Source organism: Triticum aestivum, chromosome 2A (genome assembly GCF_018294505.1).
Source record: "Triticum aestivum cultivar Chinese Spring chromosome 2A, IWGSC CS RefSeq v2.1, whole genome shotgun sequence".
Classification (NCBI taxonomy): domain Eukaryota; kingdom Viridiplantae; phylum Streptophyta; class Magnoliopsida; order Poales; family Poaceae; genus Triticum; species Triticum aestivum.
The window spans coordinates 243356807-243382179 of record NC_057797.1 but is presented as its reverse complement, the minus strand read 5'-3'; the positions used below and the strand labels follow the sequence as shown (position 1 = coordinate 243382179).

Sequence of the window (25373 nt, the reverse complement as noted above, 5' to 3'; positions counted from 1 at the left end):
GTCCTGCTGGGGGCACAAGCTCTTCCCTCGCTCTGGTCTTGGCCATACCGGCAACGTGGAACCCAGCAAGGACTGGGCGGCAAACGACGAAGGGCTAGCAGCGAACGAGGAGCAAAGCTAATAGCAAATTTCTTTGATTTGGCTTCTCACATGAATCTCAAAGATAGTGTCAACATTGATGAAACAGGCTATATACATTATCATAGTAACTAATTTCTATGAAAAGGATTTACATATTTACTGCGATGGGCTTTGAAAGAATGAAGACTGATTTAGATCCTCTAAAAGCACAGAAAGTATGCTTTTGAGCTGTTTCTCCACCCACCTCTGAACTGTTTCAATTACTTGTATGATCAGATTCCTACAAATATTCATGTAAAATACATCCTGACAAGACATTATCATTAATATCTATATGTTCCAATAAACTTGTAGCCATCTTAATCTATATCACCTAAGTCAAATGATTTGATTGCACCACAATATCTCCATACTACAACACCAACACAGTAACATCATCATGTCAACGCGCCGTACATGCTCTTTTGTGAGGCTTGTGCCCTACAAGGTACTACGGTCAGGTCCTACTGTACATCAGCTGGGAAGCTAAATCCAAAACCTAGAGTAGACTAACAATTTCCCAACAATGGGAAGAACATATATTCTAGCCATGTAGCTTGATACATGTACATCTTCTGCTGAAACTACATCCTGAAATCCATGACGCAGACAGTATTGTTGGAGAAGCAAGCTGCTATCTTGCTGCCTTCTTTGTTCCAGCACACTTCAAAAATGCCACCGCTCCCTCTGAAGGTCTTCAGGATCCTGCCTTCTTTGACGGACCATATATGTAGGCTTTGATCCAGCGACCCACTAGCCAGGTACTCGCCATCAGGGCTAAAGGCCACAGAATAAACTGGCTGCCTGTAATCATTTGTAAATTGACAAGAATTTAGCATTCTATGTGTGACACAGTAACTCACGATAATTTTCTTCCCTTAGTATCAGTACCTATGGCCAGCCAAGCTGTACAGAAGGTGTCCTTGCTCAACTTCCCATAGCTTGATAGATGAATCAAACGATGCACTGCATATAAAACAAAATAATCCATCATTACTGATAAACACAAGCAACCTGCTGGGGTAGCAAAATTGTCCTCAGAAGCAAGGAACCTAATGCGGATACCTAATTCTGCTAGTTTACCAACTATCTTGTACACAAGGGATAAACAACGCTATCAAACCGAGACTGAAACCACTGAATGGTGAACTAGGAGTTTGTACCGAAATAAACATTGACCAAGAACTTGCCTACAACACGAGTTGACGCTGAAATAATATCATCTTGGACTATAAACATGTTCCGTACAAATCATGATTTGGCATGAGCTAATTTGTTACCGCTGGCTATCCACTTACAAGATGATATGTTCTCGCTGAAGCGAGGCCTAGTGTGCCATATCATACAAAGGAAGCATTAATACTAGATTACAGTAGACGCTGAGAACAACTAATCACCCAACACACTACCCATCGATAATTTCCAAAATTGTAGTGGATATCATTGCAGGTAAGAGAGAGCGAACTTACTGAACAACCACTTTGCAATGTACTGCAACTATCAAGTTTCCTACGATATACTACCTCTGTTCCAAAATACATGATGTCCCAGAAAATGTTCAGTCAAACTTTACAATATTTGACCACTGATTAATAGACTAAATGAATTTGTTAGACAGAATTGTAACACGAGATTTTTCATTAAAAATATTTTTACAATGTTTAATTTTATTATTACTAATTCATGCAGGATTAACTGGTCAAGGTTACTCACTGAAGGCTGCACATAATTCAAAGTTTCAAACGTCAGGAATACATGTTAGAACAGGTCGGTCAGTTGACCCAACAACAGTGAACTGTCAGAAATGAAAATACAAAGGCATTATTTGTCTTTAAAGGCTCTGAGCTAATGCCAAATTATACCTTGCCAAAAGCAGCTGTTGATTGGGATTATTTGTTCCTGGACCTGTGGGGCTCCATCTAATAGTGTATATTTCCTGCAAAAAGACAGTTGAGCAGATAAGAGGAGACAGTTTTAGAAAACTCAAGGGATCAAGCAAGGATAACGATTATTTGACAAACCTTGGTATGCTCTTTAAAATCATATACACATTTGTCCTGCTTCACACTCCATATCTGACAAAGGAAAAAGAAAAAGGAACACTTCATTACGAAAAAAAGACAAAGCACCTCCGCACGGTCAGCTTCTGTGAAGTGTGAACAAATATAGCAACTTGAGCCACACAAAAAGCATGTCCACGTCAGTGGCTACTGTGAATCCATATGGTTACATAAACCACCTATAATTACAATGAGAAATGTATACTGAATTACGGCGAGACATCTGGTGCAAAAGCACAACTCAATGCATAATGCGAACTTCCGATTCGGGCATTATTTTCTCTGCCATCCTGGCGCCTGTCATTTATGACTGTATGGCCCTATAATTTTGAACTTTCAGACTCAAATTATGTTTCTCATTTCTTGCCTGTTATTGTGGAGCGATTATAACTTGATATTTTAAAACTGTAAGTAGATAGAATCATTTGAGACATCAGCAACAGAAAATAAGAATTATTTAGGTTAACTAACAAAATATTCTGTACTGGTAAACCAGGTTGTGTTTTTTCATTAGACACGTTGTACAACTGGTGCCATGTATATACTGAGAAAATGCTTAGCTTTACTCGGCAAAAACCATATAATCACAACAGGCCATCAAATTACAACTTTAGAGAGTGAAATACACCTACAACCATTAAACTAGCGGTACAATTTGGTCCCTTAACCCGGAAAATGCTCACCTGGGTCAACAAACTTATTTATGTGCTGCGCTGCACATATGGTCCTACTCCCTCCATATCTTCGTATATTAGTTTTATCTAAAGTCAAAACTTCATAAAGTTTGACCAATTTTATATCCCCCGCTGACATGGCATGTACCTGGCAGCCTGGTCCACTAAAACTAGACGGCGGGGGGGGGGGGGGGGGGGGGGGGGTATGTGGAGATCAAAATATGCACCAAACCCCTCCATCTTCACCATCAGTATCACTAAGTTCTGGTCCACCAGAAAAGACCTATCTGTCTCCACCAAACTTAAAGCCTCTCCCACGAAACACTTGCCAATTCGTCACCTATGTGTGCTCGTGCTTTTGCCTCCGCATCCGAGGCTCCGAGCAAACACCGCATCGTCCATAGCTTGCAAGCGCATACACGTGAAGACTGTTGACTCATGCTGTCAGGTACGCTGATGTTAAATCCTAGCATCAATTCCAATTTTTAAATTTGATCATTTAACTACAATATGGAGATGATCACTATCTCCCATGTTGCTGAGTATTCACGGGTCACAACTGTGGCATGGGTCTTCTTCAATGCTTTGATTTCAGCATTTTGTTTTAGCACCTGCTGATGGCAGCATCAATCTCGAGGTTCCTCGCATGGCATCGTTGAAAGTGCATATATCCCCCCTGTGGGTTTTGGTGATTGATGAAAAGACATTCAATTAAGTATATTTCAGGTTTAGTCCATTTGGTAAGTGGATTGTAGCCCAAGGCTCTTAGTTAGGTTGCAATTTCCCAGGATTTTGGTGGATCGAAGATTCCACATTGAATCCAAGGACAACCGTGCTATCAAGAGGGTCAAATGCAAAAGATCTAGGGATGAACACCTTATATAATAACTACAGGCGCTCCCTAAGATTTCAACTTCAAATTCTTTAATCCATCTCATTTTACTCTCTCCCAATAGCTCCAGACCAGTCGGACGGTGGAACCTAGCCAGGTTAGTTGTGAGAGTTCTGCTGAGCAAACTGGCGATTTTCCAAGGTTCCATCCAGAACAAAGCTTTTCTGTGTTTTATAACTACCTCTGTTAGCTCCAGTACCTCCGAGCTATTTCTTATTTGGCATTCTTGAGCGGTTATAGTTTGCTCCAGCCAGTTGTTCCAGTATAGGTTTTGTGCTCCTGAGCTATAGTGAACTGGGAGTTAACCATTTCTGCCAAGCTCATTTCCATAGGGTACTCTGCTAGTCCCGGTACCTCTAAGAAATCTTTTGTCTGGCACCCCTGAAATCAAAGATGCTTCTGGACAGTCCGGTACCTCCAAGAACTTTGGACATGTTTGCAATAAGCCATGCACATGGTGATGGCCGAGTCATCCGTGTGGAGCAGCAGGGTGGACCGAGTAGTTGGGCGCTGCATGTGGATCGTGGCGCAGCTTGTGCGGTCGTGGACTGTTGAGTGTGCATGTAGATAGAAGTAGTTAGTGCTGCTACTTGGTTATCTAGTTATGCATGGATAAGTTAGTTAGCTACACAAGCTGTGAAGCAGCCGGTCATCATGGATATGGGCGTGCATGTAGACTAGTTTGTTAGTTGGTTAGTGGCCGGCTCATGTGGTAGTGGCCGGTGCGTGCGTGTGTGGATGTGGCCGCTGGCTTGTGTGTGCAGTCGGGTATAAAAGAAGCCCCTGTGTACTGCTTGTAGGGGGACCCGTGTGTAGCCATGTAGCCACTGTAAGGAAGAAAAGGATTGGGGTGTTCGTGCGCCCGTGGCGGCGTTCGTGCGCCGGCCGAAAAATCTTGTGTCCACTGTTCTTCTTCTTCCACCTCCGTTCGAGTAAGAAGAAGCGGCGCTGCGAGGAGGCGGCGTCAACAATTGGTATCATAAGCTGGTTCATCTTGGGTGTCGTCCCCTTGCCGGAGGCGTGCCGGCGGTGGCGGCGTTCGTCGGCGGCTGCGCGGTGAAGCTCCGGGCCGTGTGTCGGTCTATGGAGGTGCGCGACGCGGCAAGGAGGCCGCGGTGGCTGCGGCGGCATGGTAAGGAGGCCGCGGAGGACCTGCGTGGTGGCGGCTCCAACGACACACAGCGTCATGGCGGCATGTGCAGGGCAATAAGCCGTGGCGGCGAGCTCGGCGCGACCGGTGCGTGTTATGGGTGCGCATTGGACGCGTCGGGCACGTCTGGCACGTCGGGACCGCGGGCGCGCGTACGAGCGTGCGGTTGACGTTGGGAGGAGGCGTATGTCGCCGTTGTGCTCGAGTCCGTGCTCGAGTTCGGCTACATCCTTCCGGCGTTTGTCGCTGGCGGCTGCCATGGCAGACGCGGAAGAGGCGCGCGGTGAGCGTTTGGTGCGGTCGGGCTCATCGGGCGCGTCGGGTGCGCGCGGGACGTGTGGGACGCAGAGGGACGCCAGGCGTGTGTCGGCGGCGAAGAAGGAGCTCGGCGTATGTCGCCGGGGTCGTGACGAAGCACGGTGCGACCGCGTTGATGCCGGGTCGGGTCCGCGGGCTGGGTCACGGTTGTGACGACGACAACGACGAGAGCTGCAACAACTTCGACGGCGGCGATGTCATGGCTTAGGAGGTGAGTGTTGGCAATAAGCCATGCACATGGTGATGGCCGAGTCGTCCGTGTGGAGCAGCAGGGTGGACCGAGTAGTTGGGCACTGCATGTGGATCGTGGCGCAGCTTGTGCGGTCGTGGACTGTTGAGTGTGCATGTAGATAGAAGTAGTTAGTGTTGCTACTTGGTTATCTAGTTATGCATGGATAAGTTAGTTAGTTGGTTAGTGGCCGGCTCATGTGGTAGTGACCGGTGCGTGCGTGTGTGGATGTGGCCGCTGGCTTGTGTGCAGTCGGGTATAAAAGAAGCCCCTGTGTACTGCTTGTAGGGGGACTCGTGTGTAGCCATGTAGCCACTATAAGGAAGAAAAGGATTGGGGTGTTCGTGCGCCCGTGGCGGCGTTCGTGCGCCGGCCGGAAAATCTTGTGTCCACTGTTCTTCTTCTTCCACCTCCGTTCGAGTAAGAAGAAGCGGCGCTGCGAGGAGGCGGCGTCAACGGGACAATTCCAGGGCTCTAGATTTGAACACTGAACCTGTCCTGGTATGTGCTTCTATTCAAACGATCAGATTTTCACCTTTTTTATAAACTGACCCTCACATACCTTGAGTGGGGGAGGAGGCTTTATGGACGAAGTTGTGGAGGCACCCCCCCACCCCACCCCCACCCTCTTCTCTCTCGTTGAGAAAGCCCTTTGCTTTGCATTTCACCTCTCGTGCTGTAATGTAAACCTATCTTTGATTCTTGAGAGATAGATCCATGGGTTCTTGAGCTTTGATTGAAGATCTTGTTGGGGAGTTCATTCAAGTGGCCTTGCTTTGTGAAAGTGCATCTCCAAGATACCCTACTGGTTTTGGTGATTTATGGCAACCATTTGAGAGTCAGAGGACCAATGATTTCAATGAGTGTATTTCAGGGACTCGTTGGCTATAAGGACTAATTTTCTTAAACGAGTCCTTGCCTATAAGTGGAATATCAATGGTGACCCTAACTCAAGCTTGTGCCTTGTAGTATGTACTTTCTAGGCTTTTGGTGAACCCAGTGATTCACACTGAGTGTAGGACAACCATACTATGAAGAGGGGCACAAGCAAAGTACTTTGGTTTGAAATCCAAGAACAGATCCTAGACCAAAGTCTTCACCAAGTAGGTGATCTGTCCTTGGATTTTGGTAGGACTATTCACCCCAGGTAGTATCCCTTGTAGTGGCGCCCATTGACGTCGAAGTTCACCGGAGGAGCATGACCTTCAACAAGCTTGGCAAAGACATTCGAGCACTGCAGTACGTTAATGTCATTGTGAATTCCTGGCATACCAAAGGAGTGCCAAATCCAGAGGTCTTGTGTGGCCACTGCCTCAAGTACCACACTGCAAGCTCCTTTGGCGCGTTTGTACATCCCCTGCCAAGCAAATGGACAGTTTTTCCATGCCCAATGCATGCAGTGCATGCTTCCAAGCATCCCAGGAAATCCTCTTGCTGCATTCTGTGCTGGGATCCGAGCGGTGTCTTCAGAATTGGGTGATCGCAAGTATTGTGGTCCAAACACTGCCACCACTGCCCTGCAGAACTTGTACAAACACTCAATGGTGGTGGACTTGGCCATGCGTCCATGGTCTTCTAGTATATCTCCGGGAGCTCCGTATGCAAGCATCCTCATAGTTGTCGTGCACTTCTGGAGTGAGGAGAATCCAACTGTGCCGATGCAATCCTTCTTGCAAATGAAGTAGTTGCCGAACTCCTGGATGGCATCCACAATCCTAAGGAAGAGCTTTCGGCTCATCCGATAACGGCGCCGAAATACTTTCTCGCCGTGCAGTGGAGCATCCGCGAAGTAGTCGGCGTAGAGCAAGCAATAGCCCTCCAGTTGATGCCTCTGCTTGCTCTTATGGCGGCCCGGCGCCGAGCCACCTCGCCGCGGCTTTGCATTGCTCACGAACAGGCTGGCCAGAGCGGCGAGGATCATGAGGTGCTCTTCGTCCTGGGTGTCGGCCTCGTCTTCCTCCTCCAGCAGCGCCGCAAACGCCTCCTCGTCGTCGGAGTCCATCGCCGAACAGGCAAATCACCGAACACCTGGCGGTCGTGGTGGGTGCGCAGCCGCCGGTATCCCCCGCCTGCGTGGCCGGAGCGCTGGACAGCTCGCCCAGGAGCGGGATGGAGGCTGCCGCGGCGAAACCCTCTCTTTCCGGCGGGGAAATGGCCTTTCTAGCAGCGGAGCGCTGACGGGAAAAAACGCGTCCTGGGGGGGCCTATTGGGGGCGCGAGTGGAGATGCTCTTAGACGGTTAGACCTAAATCCCAACACTTGTTGCTCCTGGAGGGTGTGCGCCTCCTAGATGGTTAGAGCATCTCCAGCCGTTGAGCCCCCCAGGAGGCATTTTTTTCGCCGCTTGGGGGACTGCCGGCGAGAATATTAGTCTGGGACCGAAATTTCTTCCAGTCGTTGGCCTCCCAGGCAGCAACGAGCCGGCGAAGCAGCGCCAAGCGCGGGAACAGCGCGAGGAGGCCGAGGCAGACGAGGAGGACCTCGGAGGCGGCCATGAGGAAGAGCACCGATGCCCAGTGCCCCCGCCGCGGCCAGCGACGGCAAGAGGAGGGCCCGCCACACCGGTGTTCCAGTCACGGCACGCGGCCGCCCGGGCCGAGTCGCGGCGCAGGAGAGGCGACGCTCGCGGGCGCGGCGCGCGGCCTGGTCGAGGCAGGCGACGCTGGTGTGGCTGGCGAGCACTCCTTGGGCGGCTTGCCCTGCGCGGCCGCCTGTGAGATGTAGGGGAGGCAGCCGGTGAGGCGGAGCCGCAGACCGCGCTTCCACTCCCCCTAGCTCCCCGTGGCGCGCCGCTTGGAGGAGGAGGCGGGGCGGCCAGCGAGCGCCTGCGGGAGGAGGCGGGGCGGGGCGTGGCGGAGGAGGAGGCCGGGCGGCCAGCAAGCGCGAGGAGGAGGCGGGGCGGCGAGGAGGCGGGCGGGGCGGAGGAGGCGGGGGCGGCGGACGTGGTCCCCGCTGGCGAGAGAAAGCGGGGCAGGGCAGGGGAGAAAGCGACGGGAGAGAGAAGGCGGGGCGGGAGGAGAAAGCGACGGAAGAGAGGCTGCAGGTGGGCCATTTGAGGCAAAAAGACCAGCGCCGGCGTCCCTAGCTGCCCCCCGGGGGGCTGGGTTTGGGGTGGGATCGCCGGGCGCAACTTTAATCAACTCCGGCGAAAAACAAGGCTTTGGGGGCGTGAGTGGAGAGGTTTTTCGTCGCCGGGGGTAGAAAAGTGCTCCTGGGGGGCTTCTTGGGGGCCTAGTGGAGATGCTCTTAGAGTCCTTGAGAGCCTTCATGTGTGAAAGAGTCAGGAAGTTTGTAAAGGACTAGAGAGCGTCTCTTTGTGTGAAAATCTACCACAAGTGAGGCTCCCTTTGTGGTTGCCATGGTGGAATAGGTGGACTAGGCCCTTGGTGGCATAGCGAGCCAAGACCTTTGTGGTTGTAGGATTTTGTATACAAACCTCCGCCAATGAGTAAGATTGCACCAACAATCCAAACCTCAGGTAAGATCACCTGTGTGCGATCTCTTCCCCTTACTACTTCACTTATTGCAAACTTTGCTTCCGCTCTTAATTTATAGACTTGCATGCAACTAGGGGTACTTAGTTTAAATCCTTCCCACTAGAAAGGATTAATTTTTGATATCTTTTATTCAACACCACCCCACCCCCACCCATGGATTTCGAGTCGCTCGACTAGTCGCGACTAGTCGACGACTAGTCTATGAGTCGCAAAAATATGGTCGACTCAGCTGTCACAACACAGGCTCGACTTCTTCCGAGTCGCTGCTCCAAAGCGACTCGCATGAGTCGCGACTCGAAAACCATGCCCCCACCCCCACCCCCCAAGACAAGTAATCATGCAAAGAGCACGAAGACGCGCAGTTCACGTTCTCCAGAAGTTCATGGCCCATAACCCCACGAACAAACAACCTTGTGGCCAACCCCAATGTCTCCACGCTACTCTCCGCCACCGTTCTTCTCCTCCTACCTAGTAACACAGTGGCGTTAGTACCACCACCACATCCTCCAGTTTCGAGAGTCTAAGCCATCACACTCGTTGTCACAACATGCAAGGTGTGACAATCTCGTTGTCATAGGCTCACTATCAGAATCCCTCTATTTTCGAGAGCTCTGAGTTTTCGCGCACCTTGCCTATCCGAACCTGCTAGAGCTGTCATCAGGATACTTTGTTGTCATCGTGATCAACAGCAAGATGGCGGATGTGACCAAGGACATGGCAAAGGGGGCGTACAAGAAGACAAGTCCTTGCTTTGACGAACCCTAGCCATGCTCTCATCTCTCGATGCAAGCATGTTTCCATATGCCAGGCTCTCATGCAACATCTGTCACGGCCAGGCAAACCTACATCACCATACCGCTGTCCACGAACATCACCTCCACGAGGGGGCAGGCATGCAGGCCTGTAAAGGTAAGCTCGTCGTCCTTTGCATCAGTTGCTCCTCAGCTTCCTAAAATTGATGGAAGACTTGAGGCTTTTTTACAGTTTCCAATCCCCTACTTACACCCCAACGAGTAAACTAGTGGACCGGTGCTAGCAGATATGTGTTACGGAGGCCTCGTGTATTTAGGACTGTGCACCATATAGACAAGTTTGTTAACTTAAATGAGTATTTTCAGAGTTAAAGCACAAAATTGCACCGTCCCAAATAGTTTAATGGCTGTAGGTGTTTGTTTCACTCAAATAGACAGTTGAGATACTTATACATCTAGGAAAAAATGGAAAATGCAAGGTAACATACAGTAATACATTACTCAATAGCAAGACAATGAAAAAATAACCAAAACAAAACAGCCGACAGGGAGCCTGAATTATTAGTTCGTGATGTCTTGTACACAATGATGCAAGAACTAGAAAAACTATTAACTACTGTACAGAAAGCAAGATGATACCTTTGCAGTCCAATCATCAGAACAAGAAGCCAACAAAGAACCAGTTGGATCCCACTTGATAGCATTAACTTCACTCTGGACAGTGTATTTATAGTCAGGTGGCTACTACGCCAATACTTTTTAAGTAAAAAAATATTAATTATATTTTCATGGACAAGAATGGTACTGTAACTTATTAGGACAAACATTATGAAGCTATATAACTAATAGCTGCTCAGTGATTATACTCAATAATTCCCGGTAGCATCTAAAATTATCTAGCCAAGCAATTTATGTATGGACAAATGAAGATAGTCATCCAAACAAAATGGTGAAGAGATGGAATTAATTGATCAGTTATTCTAGAATATGAAGGGGAAAAAAGGATGACTTGTAAAACTAACCCACCAACATGAAATGATTTTCATTTGATATAATATAATATTCATACTTTGGGGAACTTACTAACTGCGGAAGAATACTATTGAGAATTTCCACATCAGTTTTTTGGTTGTAAGGATCAAGCCAAGAAAAGGCACACGCAACACAGAAAGAATTTCGCACAGTTCGAACCCCAAGAAGCCTATCTTTACAACAACCCCATGAACCAGCATACCCAGCCGCAGCCTCCCTCCACCATCCACAGAATCCCTATGGCCTCATGTGGCTCCCCACTCGTCGGAGACTAATCTGGACTATCCCAAGCTTGCCATGGCCGGAGGGTGACCTTCTCCGTGCTCACTGCTGCCGGAGCACGATATCCTCTAGATGGGTCACCTTGCAGCTGACAGAACTTGGTGGAGTCGGTCTGCACCGACTGGTGAGTCTACCATGGTGCCACAGCCATCCCAAGTTGATACCATCCTCCTTGTCGGGCGAGGTGTGGGATTTGAGCGATACTGCACTCCACGACACGGTCATATAAAGACCTACTCCGGGGTTCACGATGCCTACGCACAGCTTGTCGTGGAACTTTGGGTTCAGCTGGATGGTAGGTGCCAAAGATGCAGGAAAAGATTTATCTCTGTTCTTTATCACCTGATTGGCCAAATTGTTTGAGAACTAACACGATGTGATGTTATCAACTATCGGCTATATTTCAAGTTTGTACTAGAAATGAAAAGCATTTTTATAGTTTGAATGAGCCTTCATAAAGTACCCTGTGATATATTGGAAAATAACTAAAGGTCTTGAACTTTCTTTTATTCTCGGGATGTTCTATTCAGACATGAAAAAGATCAAATTATTCTATCTGCTAAAGCGATTTGCATGACAATGGCGGAGCAGAGTGGTGATACAATGGCAGAGCCGAGAGATGGGCAGGTAGGGATGAAGGGAGGAGGATGACAATTCTTTGTCTTCTTCTGTTATAAGGGTAGATAAGGAGACGCTGTGAGGAGAAAGAGGATCAAAAGGGTGCATAGCATCTCTACTCCTAATGGACGAATTGGTTGAATAGTCCCCCCCACTTTCAACCGGTTTATTTTCAACCGGTTTATTTTCAACCGGTTTTTCTTCGTCCCACCTCCCACCAGCCCCTCCCACCGGTTTTTCTCTTTTCTCGTCTGACCGGCAATACCCAACGTATTTATGGTAATCAATTATAATTAATCCACGTATAGTAATAAATCAATCCAGGTATGGTAAGGTCATAACTCAGGAAATTTTGAATATGGTAATTATATGGTAATAAATTTAAATTACCCCAAAGGCTATCAATCCAGGTATGGTAAGGCCATAACTCGGGAAATATCGAATATGGTAATAAATTTAAATTACCACCAGGTATGGTAAGGCTATCCACGTATGGTAATAAATCATATAGTAATAAATCATAATTAATCCACATATAGTAATAAATCAATCCAGGTATGGTAAGGTCATAACTCAGGAAATTTTGAATATGGTAATTATATGGTAATAAATTTAAATTACCCCAAAGGCTATCAATCCAGGTATGGTAAGGCCATAACTCGGGAAATATCGAATATGGTAATAAATTTAAATTACCACCAGGTATGGTAAGGCTATCGATCCAGGTATGGCACGCCCTCACCTGATCACCTATCACAATCTCCAGCCCCACGCACGCACCAAAGAACCCACCCGGCACCAAACGCAGCTCCTCTCGATCCCCTCGAGTAAACGCCGCTGCCGTCGTGCGATCTTCCTGACACAGACGCCGTCGCCGCCTCCTTCCCACCTACGGCGTCCCCCACGTCCATGGTGACGGCGCTCGCGTCCTACACTGACCCTCCGCCTCATATAGGTTGGTCGTTGATGGAGTGGGATGTGCCGCTGCGGTTTGGGGAGGCGCAATCACGATCTGGTTGGGATCTCGGTGTGGACTCGTTCTCTGCGATGAAGGATGGCGCTGCCTCCCTGGCAAATGGGATCGGAGGAAGGGGCTCTACGTCGTGAATGTGGGCGAGGCAGCGGCCGAAGGCGAGCCCGACAGTGAGCACGGGTGTTCGTCCCATGAAATAGGCGGCCACGGAGGGCGGATCTGAGGCCACCCCAATCGCCGATGGCCCTTCCTCCCATCGCTCATCGCCTCCATTCTCTCTCTCCTCTAAATCTTTGTCGCCCCTGCCTGATTCTGGCCGACGCCATCCGGCTCTCGCATCGACCACCACCAGCACGGCTGCGGACGAGGCGCAACCGCAGACGCCGCCGCCGCCATCCTCATCCACCTCCTCCACCATCCTTCCCAGCCGTCGTCGGAGGCACCCGCCATCTGCGCTCTAGCCCACCCGCTCCCTCCTATCCCCTCCCCCTGCCTGCCAGCCCCGTGATCCATCGCACAGATGGCAGGTACTACAGCGACCTCCTCCCCAGCGGATCCGGCCTCCTCCGATGGAGATCCATCCTGGGCACCGCCTTATTCTCATGCGTTCACTTCTATATCAACGTCTCATTCCACCTCACCTGAGCCTTTACCTTCCCACCTCTGCTTCAGATCCACATCACTTTGCAAGGTATGTGCTTGATTGTTCCGAACTGGATCGATGGATTGTGCAAGGTACTTTGGGTGTCGTCATTGACGGCAATTGTCACGCCATGCTACCATCGGAGGGGTCCCTCATCGATGATTAGGGTCTTCCGAACTGCACGAGCTCCATTGAGAAGGATGTTTTTAATTCTGGTTTTGCCTACATGCTTTCTTTGCCTATATCTACTTAGCTAATGTCTTCTTATAGATAGTAGCTGTTGAAGTGGTGATCAAAGTTGTTCACTATAAGGAAACAACCATGATAACAAAAGTGTATATTCCCTGACCTTTGACCTGAAGTACTTTTTCATTAGAAACTTGCAACAGCCAGGCATTGAAATTAGCAACAGCTTCGTACGTACTGAACTAATTTGCAGCAACACGTACTGAACTAAGTTAGGTTATGCTCATCGTTCCAACATGCTTAGTGATAACCACCTAGCAAGCTGATCAAACATGAAAAAATTGAAGTGCTACTGCTAATCGTACTATTCTGAATGTGAAAAATCTATTTAATTGGCTCTTCTCTAATTGTACACTTGCATAAATCTCAGATCTTGCAAATTACAGTATAACCATAAAAGTCATGCTTTGACTCCTATAGGGCCTTTCACTTTAATATGACTAATAATTTGCCTTAATATTACAGATTGTATTACTACCTTTCTAAGTGAATGACATTCAAGAAGGTCATTAAATAAAACCAAGAAATCCTTCTGGTATTGGAGTGTAGGAAAGTTGAGACTATAAAACCAAAAGGTTATATTTACGTTTATTAAAGAAGGTTCTTTACTTTTTATAGGAAAACACAAAATGTTGCGATGTAGAGTCTAGGTGGTGGGCCTCCTTGATCCACTTGGTGGATGAGGGCGACTCCGGTCCTGGCACCCATAGTGCCAGTGATCCAAAAATCATAGGGCCTGGATATAGGTCTAGCAGACGTATGCGGCTTGCGCATCGAGCTTGGTCGTCTCGAGCATGGAGATAGGCGAGTTGTAGACCAAGAGCTGGTACAGAGATAGGCGAATTATAGACAAGAGCTGGTGGGCAGCAAGAAACGCATGCACACCAAAGAACAAATCTGAGTCACATGCCTACTTCTATTGGTTTCTACAAAGAGCGGCTAGCTTAGATCTTAGACCAGTCGGTCACTGTCGAGGTCGCCAAGGTGATCTTACAGCACCGCCGTGGGGATTTCTCATGATTTTATGTAGGCAAGCCGCAAGCGGTGGTGGTGATTGGCTGGGTGGTGTCGCTGCCTTGGGAAGAGACGAAGTGATGGTAAAAGTAAGCAGGATCCGATGATTCTTCCGCGGGGATAGCCAAAGTCAAGATGTCGACTACAGACTCGTCGCAGACTTGCAGTGAACCTGGATGCGGCGAGCCTGATTTGTGGATCGATGGCGGGTCTTGACTTTGTTAGGCTGGGATTGGATGGTTGCGGAGGGTGGTGTGCTTGGTTGGGTTCCCATGGAAGAATGTGGCCTCCTCGTGGATCTGGTCATGCCCATCCTAGAGAACATTGTGTCCCTAGCTCCCTCGAGGAGCAAGGACAGTGCAAGCGGCAGCAGGGGGTAGGGGTAGATGTGGGGAGGGATGTCGGCGGCTGCTCGAGGTCATCATGATGAAACCCTTGACGTCCCATCTTTATCAATGGAAGTGGAAGAGCACGAAGTCGAGATTGGATAGGAGTTTGAGTTCTTTTTGGCACCGATCGGTTCCCCACTTTAGAGATGTATTTTTTTTGCGTGCGAGCAAACAGTGGGTTGATTCTAAAAGGGATAGGCACTTTTCAACAGAAGTGCATGACGGACCAAAAATATGACCTCATTTTATTCGTTTGATAGATATCGTATTATTCGTTGTTGTTCGTTCGGTGAAATTTCCTAATATTTGATTGTTGTGTTTCTAATTAGAGCACCCCATAATCACCCAATATGAGGGGATGATAAATGAAAGATACTGATTATAAATTTTGAAGAGCCCGTGGCAACGCACGGGCGTTATACTAGTTTGCAGGAGAGGGTGGAAGCGGGAGAAAGACACCGACATTTGTTGTGAGCCAAAGGTGAATGCCTTTGATCAATGCCTCTATACGCCCATTCATTGTGTTCTGTAGCAACACACAGGCACTTCGCTAGCACATTGCAAAATAGCATGTCATGTTTAAGAAATCTTACTTGATGGCCACTGAATGTTTTAACTGGGCGTGGATCCCCAATCTTGCAAACATAGATCATGTTATCAGTTGAGCATGTTGCAAAAGAGTTGTTGTTTCGCCAATCAACATCTAGTGTTGGAGCTACATGAAGAACGAGGACAAGTTAGTTTCTGTGCTACACATTTTGTCATGTCAAAGACAACTGGACCATGCAAACTATACCTGAATGAAATTCAAATTGCTGCTTGCACTCCCATGTCTTTGTATCCCAGACAATAGCAGTTTTGTCTACGCTGCCACTTAGAAGAAAATCACCTTTCCTATTCCATTTCAAAGAAAATATAGGTCCCTTGTGTTTGAATAAAGTCTGCTTTAACTCTCCTGAAATATTCGTTCAGATAGATAAGAATGAAAGAATGCACAAAATCAGCAGGAGGCACACTATGACCATGCTTTAAGGCCCATCCAAGTTCTGACAACTCTTGTTCGGGTAAGATGAAATTATTGACCCAGCCCATATTAGGGAAAATAATTTATTATCGATGTCTATTAAACAGAGTTTAAGGCAAAGGCTAACACACACTGTGCACGCACACCCACACACACAAGATAGTGACTTCTTACCGTCCCTACTCCATATTCTTGCCTGGCCATCATAGGAGCCCGTGGCTAATAGTGTTCCTTCCCCCTGGCATGGATGACAGGCCAAATTTTACAAGATAACATGGCTTAGTAATGAACCTAGAGGTGAAAGGTGGCATTGGATAATGAAAAAATGAACAAGTTGGCCAAAATAGATGTGGCTGCCAATACAACATTGTAATCTAGATTAATTTTGACCAAAACACAATTCGCAAATAAGGAATTATGAATAGAAAAGTATACAGCATCAAGGAACCTACATTCCAGTCAAGTGTGGTGACATCCTTGCTCTTCTCGTTGGTCCTACCCTTAAAATGTTTCAAAACATGAACACTTGCAGGAGAGGATTGAATGGAACCACATGGACCATCAGGAATTGTCCAAATTCTAGCAGTTGAGTCTCCTGACCTAGCAAGAACAAAATAGCAGTATAACTCAACGAGGATGCATACAATAAACAACTTTGTAACTACAAGAAGGCAAATATAGACTAGAGATTCACAAATACGATGAGGGATGGGATAGAATGAGTATAAAAAAAAAAGGGCAACCTGGTGCATGTACTCCCGCTTGCGCAGGGTCCAGGGAAGGGTCCGACCACTTTGGGTCTATAGTACGCAGCCTTTCCCTACATTTCTGTAAGAGGCTGTTTCCAGGACTTGAACCCATGACCTCATGGTCACAAGGCAGCAGCTTTACCACTGCGCCAAGGGATAGAATGAGTATATGAAAGAAAAATGCAAATTATCAGGTTTGAATTTGAGAAGCCAGATATTACAACGAAAGGAGATCTCCACTCGTTCGATCTTGACAGGTCATGCTGCAATCAGGAACTCAGCATGCATCTCAAAAAGACTTGGGCAAAAAGAATAATCAAAACAACGGATACTATAATTATTAACATATAAATTACTTGGCAATTTGATGCCATGATAAAACTGAACGCGTGAGGGGGCTACAACTACAAGTCAATACAAGAACACAACTATCTATACAATAGAGCAGATGACCCACCCAGAAGCTAGAAGAGAACCAGCTGGACTCCATGCACAAGCAAAAACCTAAAGCAAACGAATGCAAGAGAAACAGGAAGTTATAAGAGGGTTGATGAATCTATTTGACAGTGAAAAACATCTAAGCACTAGAAGAACCTACTAACCTCTGAACTGTGTCCTTCCAAAACGGTTACATCCGCACTAAAAATTTCATGAGAAGTTGTACTTACATCCATTGGTTTAGGACCTGAGGTAACTACATATCAGTAGACAATACAATAGTACGATGAATAAGGCCCTGGTCCTCCACACAACTAAATTTAAAACATATTGAGACATGATATAACGGGAAGCTCTCTGAAACGCTAATACAGAAACTGAGATACCAAGAAAAAGTAAATTCACAGGGGGCTACTGCTTGCTTTAAATCATAAGTCAGAAACTGTTACTCCTAGAGTTACATTAGTATCATCTTATTTTAATAAGATGGATGATATGTCCAAGAAAGGGGACATTGTCCTAAATCAGCTCCAACGTCCATGCGACGGCGATAATAGAGTTATTGTATGGATACATATCAGGAACTACGAATAGAAAATCATGGTGGAATAGATCAGAAAGCCTATTTTGGATCACGAAGTTGAGTCAGTGTCATTTGTGTGGGTACCAGTATTTGCAGAATATATCAGCTATTTCAGCCCCTACATCTGACATTTAGAATATATGCATACATATATTAACGCGGATTTTTTACCACCCGGTTGCTATCTATTAACCCCCCCCCCCCCCCCCGACTATACCACCCCATGCTATCTCCGTTGAAAGGTCTGCCCTCTATTGGGATTCAATTAATGAACCATGGTAATGCTCACACTAATATGGATCCAGCTGAGCAGGGGTATCAAAACGTCACTTCATGAATAGTTAACCTTCTAATTTAACCTTAGATGTATGAAAATGCTATAGCTTCCTAACTATTTATAATACCAAAAAGATATTGGTTGGTGAGTAAGATGTAGATTCCCCAAAACCAAAATGCCCCATGAACGCAAAAAAAAGGATGCATACACAGTATCAACTTTTAATTTTGTTACTACTCATCATGGGCATCAAGAAGGGGAGCCTTGGCGCAGTGGTAAAGCATCAAGTCCGGAAACAGCCTCTTCCAGAAATGTAGGGAAAGGCTGCATACAATAGACCCAAAGTGGTCGGACCCTTCCCCGGACCCTGCACAAGCGGGGGCTACATGCACCGGGTTGCCCTTTTTTTTCATCATGGGCATCAGGCATGATTAGTCAGCTTTAAGTGTAGCATGCAGTACTAATCATGGGCATCAGGCATGATTAGTCAGGTTTAAGTGTAGTATGCAGTACAAAGTCATCAGGTGGTAATGGACTAGTCTCAGTGCAATTAGACAAATGAAAGACTAATCAATGACAAACCTAAAAGATGCCACGAGTGTAGAATAGCTATTCTACAACCCTAGTAAAATGGTGTACAAAAATGTAGTGACTTTTGATTAATCTTTTTACTATCCAGGCCACTGTTTTACTACACTAATCCAAAACTACTAAATTCCATACACAATTTTACTAGGGGTGTACAATACCCCATTCTACACTAACGCTTACCATATCATTCCTACATATATATTTTGCATGCTGAGTTACTCTTTAAAAATATTTTGCATGCTGTGTCACAATGTTTACTTGTTTACACCAAGAACTGTAAAATTATTGCATCACGTGAAAACTTGCTAGCCCTATCATTTAAACAGTGCTCACCAAAATTAGGAAACAACAGCATAAATCAATTATAGTTATGAAGCATTATACATGGGCCAGAAATAATCCAGCATATAGTCATTTGAGTTTTACTAATACTTAGCTAAAATATATTGCAAAAAGGAGTGGTAGAATGGGAACGGAACAGCTAAAAATAAATTACCTCCACTGGCAAGGGGATCCTCTTCGTGCTTAACCTTATCAATATGATCTGTGTGTTGTTTTTCCCTTTCCTTCTCTTTCTCTTGCACCTTGTCTCTTTCAGTTCTATCTCTTTCCATCTCTTGGTCTTTTTCTTTGTCATGGCGCTCTCGCTCCCGTTCACCACCAAGACGATGTTCATGCTCCTCGATGCACTCTTTCGCTTTCCCCTTGTCCTTGTCACAATCAATTTGAAGCCTCCCCCTTTTCCTCTTCTTCACAATCTGTTGCAACTCTTCAACATCTTTTGTGATGATTTCAAGAGGTTCCAGAAGAGCAAAATCCTTCTCAACTTCTTGATCATTCTGAAACAAGAAAAGTGCATGATGTACCATACATCAGCCACACTAGAAGTATGAGATAAACATACTTACTTCATCAGTATTTGCTTCTAATTCTATGTACTGGAGGCCTTTCTGCACGATAGTGATAAGAGCACCAGGAGGGACAATATTTCCATCTATCCCACCTTTATGTATCCCTGCTTCATACCCTAAAGTAAATGCAGCATGAACAAAACCTGGAAAGTTAGTTGGAAGAGACACAGTTAGGCCCCGTTTGGAATGCAGGAATTCAAAAACAGGAATAGCAAAAAAAAATACAAGAATAGGGAAGGAATCCAGATTCAAAACAGAGGATTGCAAAAACACAGGAAAATATCACAAGCGGGAAAGTGAAACAAAGGATTTGTGCACATGAAGTACTTGCATAATTGTAAACACCACATTAAGAAACTATAGGGAAAATAATTAAATCTTAAGCTCATACTTCAGTGAGCTAACGAATGGTACTCCTTGGCTCCCTGCATATATATACACCAAACAACAATCGCGGGCATGCTTTAAGAAAAGAAAACATGTTATTTCTCCACCACACGATACATCATTCTTATCCTCATCCTCAGTTCATCAAGCTTTTTATCTTCACCGTGGCTCAACAGAACACCACCACCACCACCACCACCCCCTCTCCTCCCTCTTCACAATGGCGCCCAGCACACAAACCTCTGCCAGTACCATGTCCAGCTTGTTGCCACAATACCATTTACATAATTCACGGAGCCCCTCCATGCATAGCTGGCCTACGACTCCTGGAACTTTCTTGCACTCCGTGACTTCATTCCCCTGTCTCTTCGAAGGGCTCCATGGCGCCAAGTGAGCCACTGCTACGGAGGTTGCAGTGCCTCGGTCTTAAGCGGAGAGCCAAAAAAGAAACGGGAGTGGATGTTTGCAATTTTTAAGAATTTCTTAGTAAGTATGGGAAACGCGTCCCTATCCTGTAAAATTCCTATGGCCGTTCCCATGAATCAAACGGCACAAAGGGAAAATTCCCCATGTGAACAGTATTCCTTTGCTTTTTCTGTCGTTTTCCCGTGAACCAAACATGGCCTTATCAATGAGAACAGAAAACCATGTGTTCAACCATATAATAACTACATATGCCAGCAATTCTAGAAGGGTACAAAAAAATATCCTAAAGAATAACACTCCCTTCGTTCCATAACTATTGTCGTGGTTTTAGTTCAAATTATGGAACAGAGGGAGTAACAAACAGCTGCACAGTAGAGCATGACAAGCTGGACAAAGTTCAGAAATACAATATCAAAAGAAAAAAGTTCAGAAATACAATCTCGAAAGAAAAATGTTCAGAAATCCCAGCATTAAACCGTCCCCACAATGCACCGATGAGTAACAGGTGCTTAAAGAAATCAACAAACCCAAATAAGAAACAACCGATAGCACTATATCGATGGTTTTGTCTTCTGAGGGATTGTATGAATTTCTGCATTTGAGGTCAGTAAAACCAATACTGCCGCGGAGGTGGACGAATTAGCACCAAAAGCACAATTAATTTCCTGAAACTAATCGATTAAGTTCCACTATGGGCAAAGCTATCTAAAACCCTAATCTGAAAAGGAATGAAAACTAAAAGGTAATTAATAAGAGAAATAGCATTGCAAAACCTGAAACCACAATCCCAATCTAAAAGTCGCAAAACACAAGCTCTAGACGCATCATATGCAGCATTCAGCATTACCAGATCCCTATTTTCCTATGTAACACGCGAATCCACAAAAATCTCGCCATCTGCAGCACAAAGGCCCCTAACCCCTAAATCTGCGCAAAGCATGCCAGATTCTCTCGACCTAATAACCAAATAAAAACGTGGAAGGAAGGAATGGGTCTAGTTACGGACCGGACTCCTGTAGGTAGCGGAAGACGAGGAAGTTGAGCTCCGCCGAGGTTATCGCTCCCATCGTCGGCCAACGCGAGAGCGCCGCCGGATGTAGCGGGCGCGCAGCGCGCGGTGATGCGGTCGGGGGTCGGGAAGAAGGAAGATGTGAGAGAGAGACGGAGAGGGGACGAGGCAAGGAAATCGATGGGCGAAACCGGGGATGAAGCGGAGCGGGATGCAAATATGAAATTACTCTTCTGGCTCTAGGGCTTGTTCGGAAGTGCTCCACAGCCGCGAACTCCGCAACTCCTCACCCAATAGTCCAACGCCGTTACGCCAGCTTTATACTAGTATTATACTCCTACTAAGAATTATTTGTACATGGTTATTTTATTTATCAACCGTCATATAGAACGTTCTGAATTAAGAAAAAAACAGTAGATTTAAGCTCATCAGTCATCGGATTCTGCGTGCCAACGCATCAGATCGCTTGATCACCCTATTATGCACACAGTAGTATATTTATCATGTCATCATGTGCGTTATAGTTGTCCCATGTCTTTGGGCAGCTTCTCCGATGATCGACCCGGATGCCTTCTCGTTTAATCGGTCCGATAAATGGGCTTCAGTTTCTCTGCTCTCACGAAGATGGTCTGTGGTCATCAACTCATCATTACTTCATGCCATTCTCTTCCCTTTATCATTGTAGTGGACAGCTCTTTCTCGCTTGCCTAACTTCGCTCAATTCATCTTCATATTCTCTGCTCTCACGGAGATGGTCTGTGGTCATCAACTCATCATTACTTCATGTCATTCTCTTCCCCTTATCATTGTAGTGGACAGCTCTTTCTCGCTTGCCTAACTTCGCTCAATTCATCTTCATATTCATCTTGCTTCCTGATGTGCCCATGTCTGATGTGTAGGTTCTCTCTTCTCGCCTATCGATGTTTTGGTTGACTACATAGGTGTTAATCTTTACGTTCTGGTGTGTGTGTGATTGTCTCGTGAATCATAGCGACAGCCGAGCTAACGGATCTATGGGAACGTGGGGGCAGACGATGTGAAGGAGGAGGAGGTGGCGGCAGTATCAACGGTTAAGGATGGGAACAAAGAGGAGTAGTGTGTGAACCAATCCTCGCTATGCTCACCTTTCTAACACAATTGCTTGGAGAGAAAGACCTTCTCATCTGCCATTGTTGCACCTCCGATCTCTCCGCATTCACGCTTTTCGATCGAGGTGATATTTTGTGGTGAATTGTTTGGTGGGATTCCTGCATAATATAATTCTTTGTCTTGCTTAATTCATTCTCAGATTTAGCAATTTATATCGTGATCTCTTTGCTACAAACTCCATGGATGCAACCGCTCAACTCCAAATTAAAGGTCTATATGCTTTCTCAACTTGAGCAGGAAACTTCCAACCAAATAGAAGGGATGGGGATTCTCAAATAGGAATGCAAACATAAAACGCGTGCTCTTGAGTGCCAATCCCTCTTCTGACCGAAGTGAACAACAAACATCCCTTCCATCTGGACACCGAATAATGAGAGAATCGTATAAGTTATCAGAATCTGGGGCTAGAGTCTTTGGTTGAACATCCACACATCGATTCCCTGCGCTAGCAACTATGTGCTTAGTTACCAAGATAATAAAAATCTTGGTTGCCCACGTTTTTGCTAGCCTCTCTTGCACATATTTTTTTCTTCAGATTGCCTATTCAGTTTAATTTATTTAACTTAAATCTACATAGTAAACAATTAGTTCTCTTGATTAGTAACTAGCACTTTCATATCGTGTATGTCTCAAAATATTTGTTCTAACTTTCCAACATTGGCATTCTCAGGATCTTACAACATTGGAGAAATAAGAAGATGATAATTATTACGCGTATTTTATTTGCTATAAGGTGAACTTTAAGCCATACTAGATGACCTGTTGTGCCCTTGGCGCAAAGACCAATTGCAGCCAAGAAGCCAAGCAACCTATGAACAACATGTTTTATGAATGACTCGCAAAGGGGCAAAAAAATGAAACGAGAGTAGTTAGGTGTGACGGTGCGAAATGCTGTCAGATCCCTCGGCAGGGGTCCAAGCGCAGCTGCAAGTATTAGATCGAAGATCACACGAGGGTTTTACCCAGGTTCGGGCCTCCGAAGAGTAGTACCCTACATCCTGCTTGTTTTGGTTATTCATGGTGTAGGGATACCTCGTGCGAGGGGTTACAATGGTGTATGGGATTGCTATCAAGAGTCTCTATCTTAGAATAGATTAGAATGAGGGTCCCTTGGCATCCCCTTATATAGGAGAGAGAGGCCTAGGTTTACAGACAGTTAGATGTGATCTCCTCTGTCACCGCCCTTGTCTTGGAGGGCAAGAAGGTCTCTGGCGCACTCCTGGGGTTTTGTCGGATTCGGGGTTCTGCAAACCCTTGAGAGGTTCGAACACTGAGGTGCGTGCGAAGAACTCGTCCTCACCAGTCTGCCTACGCTCCGATCCCACGGCCTAGCTCGACGAACCCAACAAACAAGAGACACGGCAATTTACCCAGGTTTGGGCCACCTTGCGGTGTAAAACCCTACTCCTGCTTTGTGGTGAATTGGCCTCGAGGGGCTATGGATGAACTAGTACAATGGACGAACTGCCTCAGGAGGTGAGGTGTTCTTGGGCTCGATGAGCTGGTGAGGAGGTCAGGGTGGAATGGATCTGATCCCCTCTATGGTGGTGGCTAGGTCCAATTTATAGTGGCCTTGGTCCTCTTTTCAAATGTATGCGGGAAGGGATCCCACAACGGCCAAACTCAAAGGGAGACAACTAGTACAAGTTATCCTGACAAAAGTAGTTTTCGCGTGCAAAAGCCTCTGGTGGTGACGTCGCGGTGGGCTCTGCGATGACCTCCGCCCGCCGTCCTGGCGGTCCTGGTCTTGTTGCACCGAAATGGAAAACTTTGCTTAACGCATCGGGACTCCGCACATGCGCTTGCCTCCTTATCACAAAAGAGGAAACTGGTACACTGCGCCCGCTGGCGCCCGCCTGACCTTGGTCATCATGGCTCACGTCACATGAACCTCGCGAGGTGCACCTTGCATTGATATCTCCGCTCCTCCGGAGGCAGCCTGGTGAGGCTGCCCCCAGGGAGGTCTTGGTGTCATCTGCCTCGCGAGGCTTGGCCCCTCGTGAGGGTCTTGGATTGTTGTTTGTTAAAGTTGGGTCGTACCAGGTCGTCGAAGGAGCCACGTCATGGGCTGTAGGCAGGCAAGTCTGGGTACCCCCGTTCCCAGAATGCCGACCGTAGCCTCCGGACCCAAGGCGCACTCATACTTGGCTTCGAGGTGAAGCCAAAGGGCAAGTGCGGAGTGCCGCAGGCCCTAACTGCCTGCGGCCTTGGTCGAGCATGGCGATTAATGGGGCGTGGGCGCCTACGCTTCCGCACGTCTCCTCGGCAATCGTTCGCCTTGACAATACCATGCTGCATGCAGAGAAAGCCATCCTTGCGTGGGATCATGGAGGCCGAGGGTTGGCCTCCCTCGGCTATAAATGAAGAGAGGGGCAGAGCCATGTTGCTCATCTCCATCTTCTTGCCGCCTGCTTCTTCTTCCTCCTCTTTGCCTCGCCACCTTGTTGTAGTCCTTATGGCGCCGACGAGGAAGTTCTCCGCCGCCGAGAAGGGGAAGGCCCCCAAGGAGGGACCTGACTCGCCACCTCCCAAGAGAGGGTGAGGCCGCCCCCGCAAGCACACCGCGACTCCTACGGTGGCTCCTCGGGGGCGCGGGCGTGCCTTGGCCGGCCGTGGCGGCGTTTCTTCTCGTGGCAGGTGCCGCCAAGGACGAGGCAGCCCCTGCGACGAGGGGAGGCATGCCATGGTCGCCCAGCCTCCTCGATCACGCCTCCACTCGGCCGAGGTGCTCCCGGAGTTCGTCGTGTGGTCAAAGAGGCCAACCGGCACCTGGCTCCCGCTTCTCGGCTTCTTCGCGGGCGAGCTGCCAGCCGCAGGGCCTGACGGCCTCTAGCTGCAGGCTAATGGCTGTTGCAGCAAGGCCTCGTGGGTCAGGGTCAAAGTTTCCGCTGGCGGGAGCGTGTCCTTGGCCCGCGACTGGTAGGCGTTTGCCCGCGCACA

The 25373-nt window shown here is 47.1% G+C and overlaps 1 protein-coding gene across 3 annotated transcripts; it reads right to left on the bottom strand.

Annotated features, from left to right (window-relative positions):
• Positions 1–352: 352 nt before the first annotated feature.
• LOC123188478 (WD40 repeat-containing protein HOS15) lies at positions 353–21585 on the bottom strand. Of its 3 annotated transcripts, none has more exons than XM_044600620.1 (14): positions 21282–21585; positions 19460–19605; positions 19048–19390; positions 17265–17356; positions 17120–17166; positions 16366–16513; positions 16088–16151; positions 15686–15844; positions 15483–15604; positions 10332–10406; positions 2142–2195; positions 1983–2056; positions 1012–1086; positions 353–924 (listed from the first exon to the last, which is right to left on the bottom strand). In XM_044600620.1, exons 1-14 carry the CDS (start codon positions 21340–21342, stop codon positions 705–707), a joined length of 1680 nt encoding a protein of 559 aa, XP_044456555.1. In that variant the 5' UTR covers positions 21343–21585; the 3' UTR covers positions 353–704. The 3 variants fall into 3 exon arrangements, with proteins under 3 accessions (XP_044456555.1, XP_044456556.1, XP_044456557.1); XM_044600621.1 differs by having other exon boundaries at positions 17265–17347; XM_044600622.1 differs by lacking the exon at positions 10332–10406.
• Positions 21586–25373: the final 3788 nt, after the last annotated feature.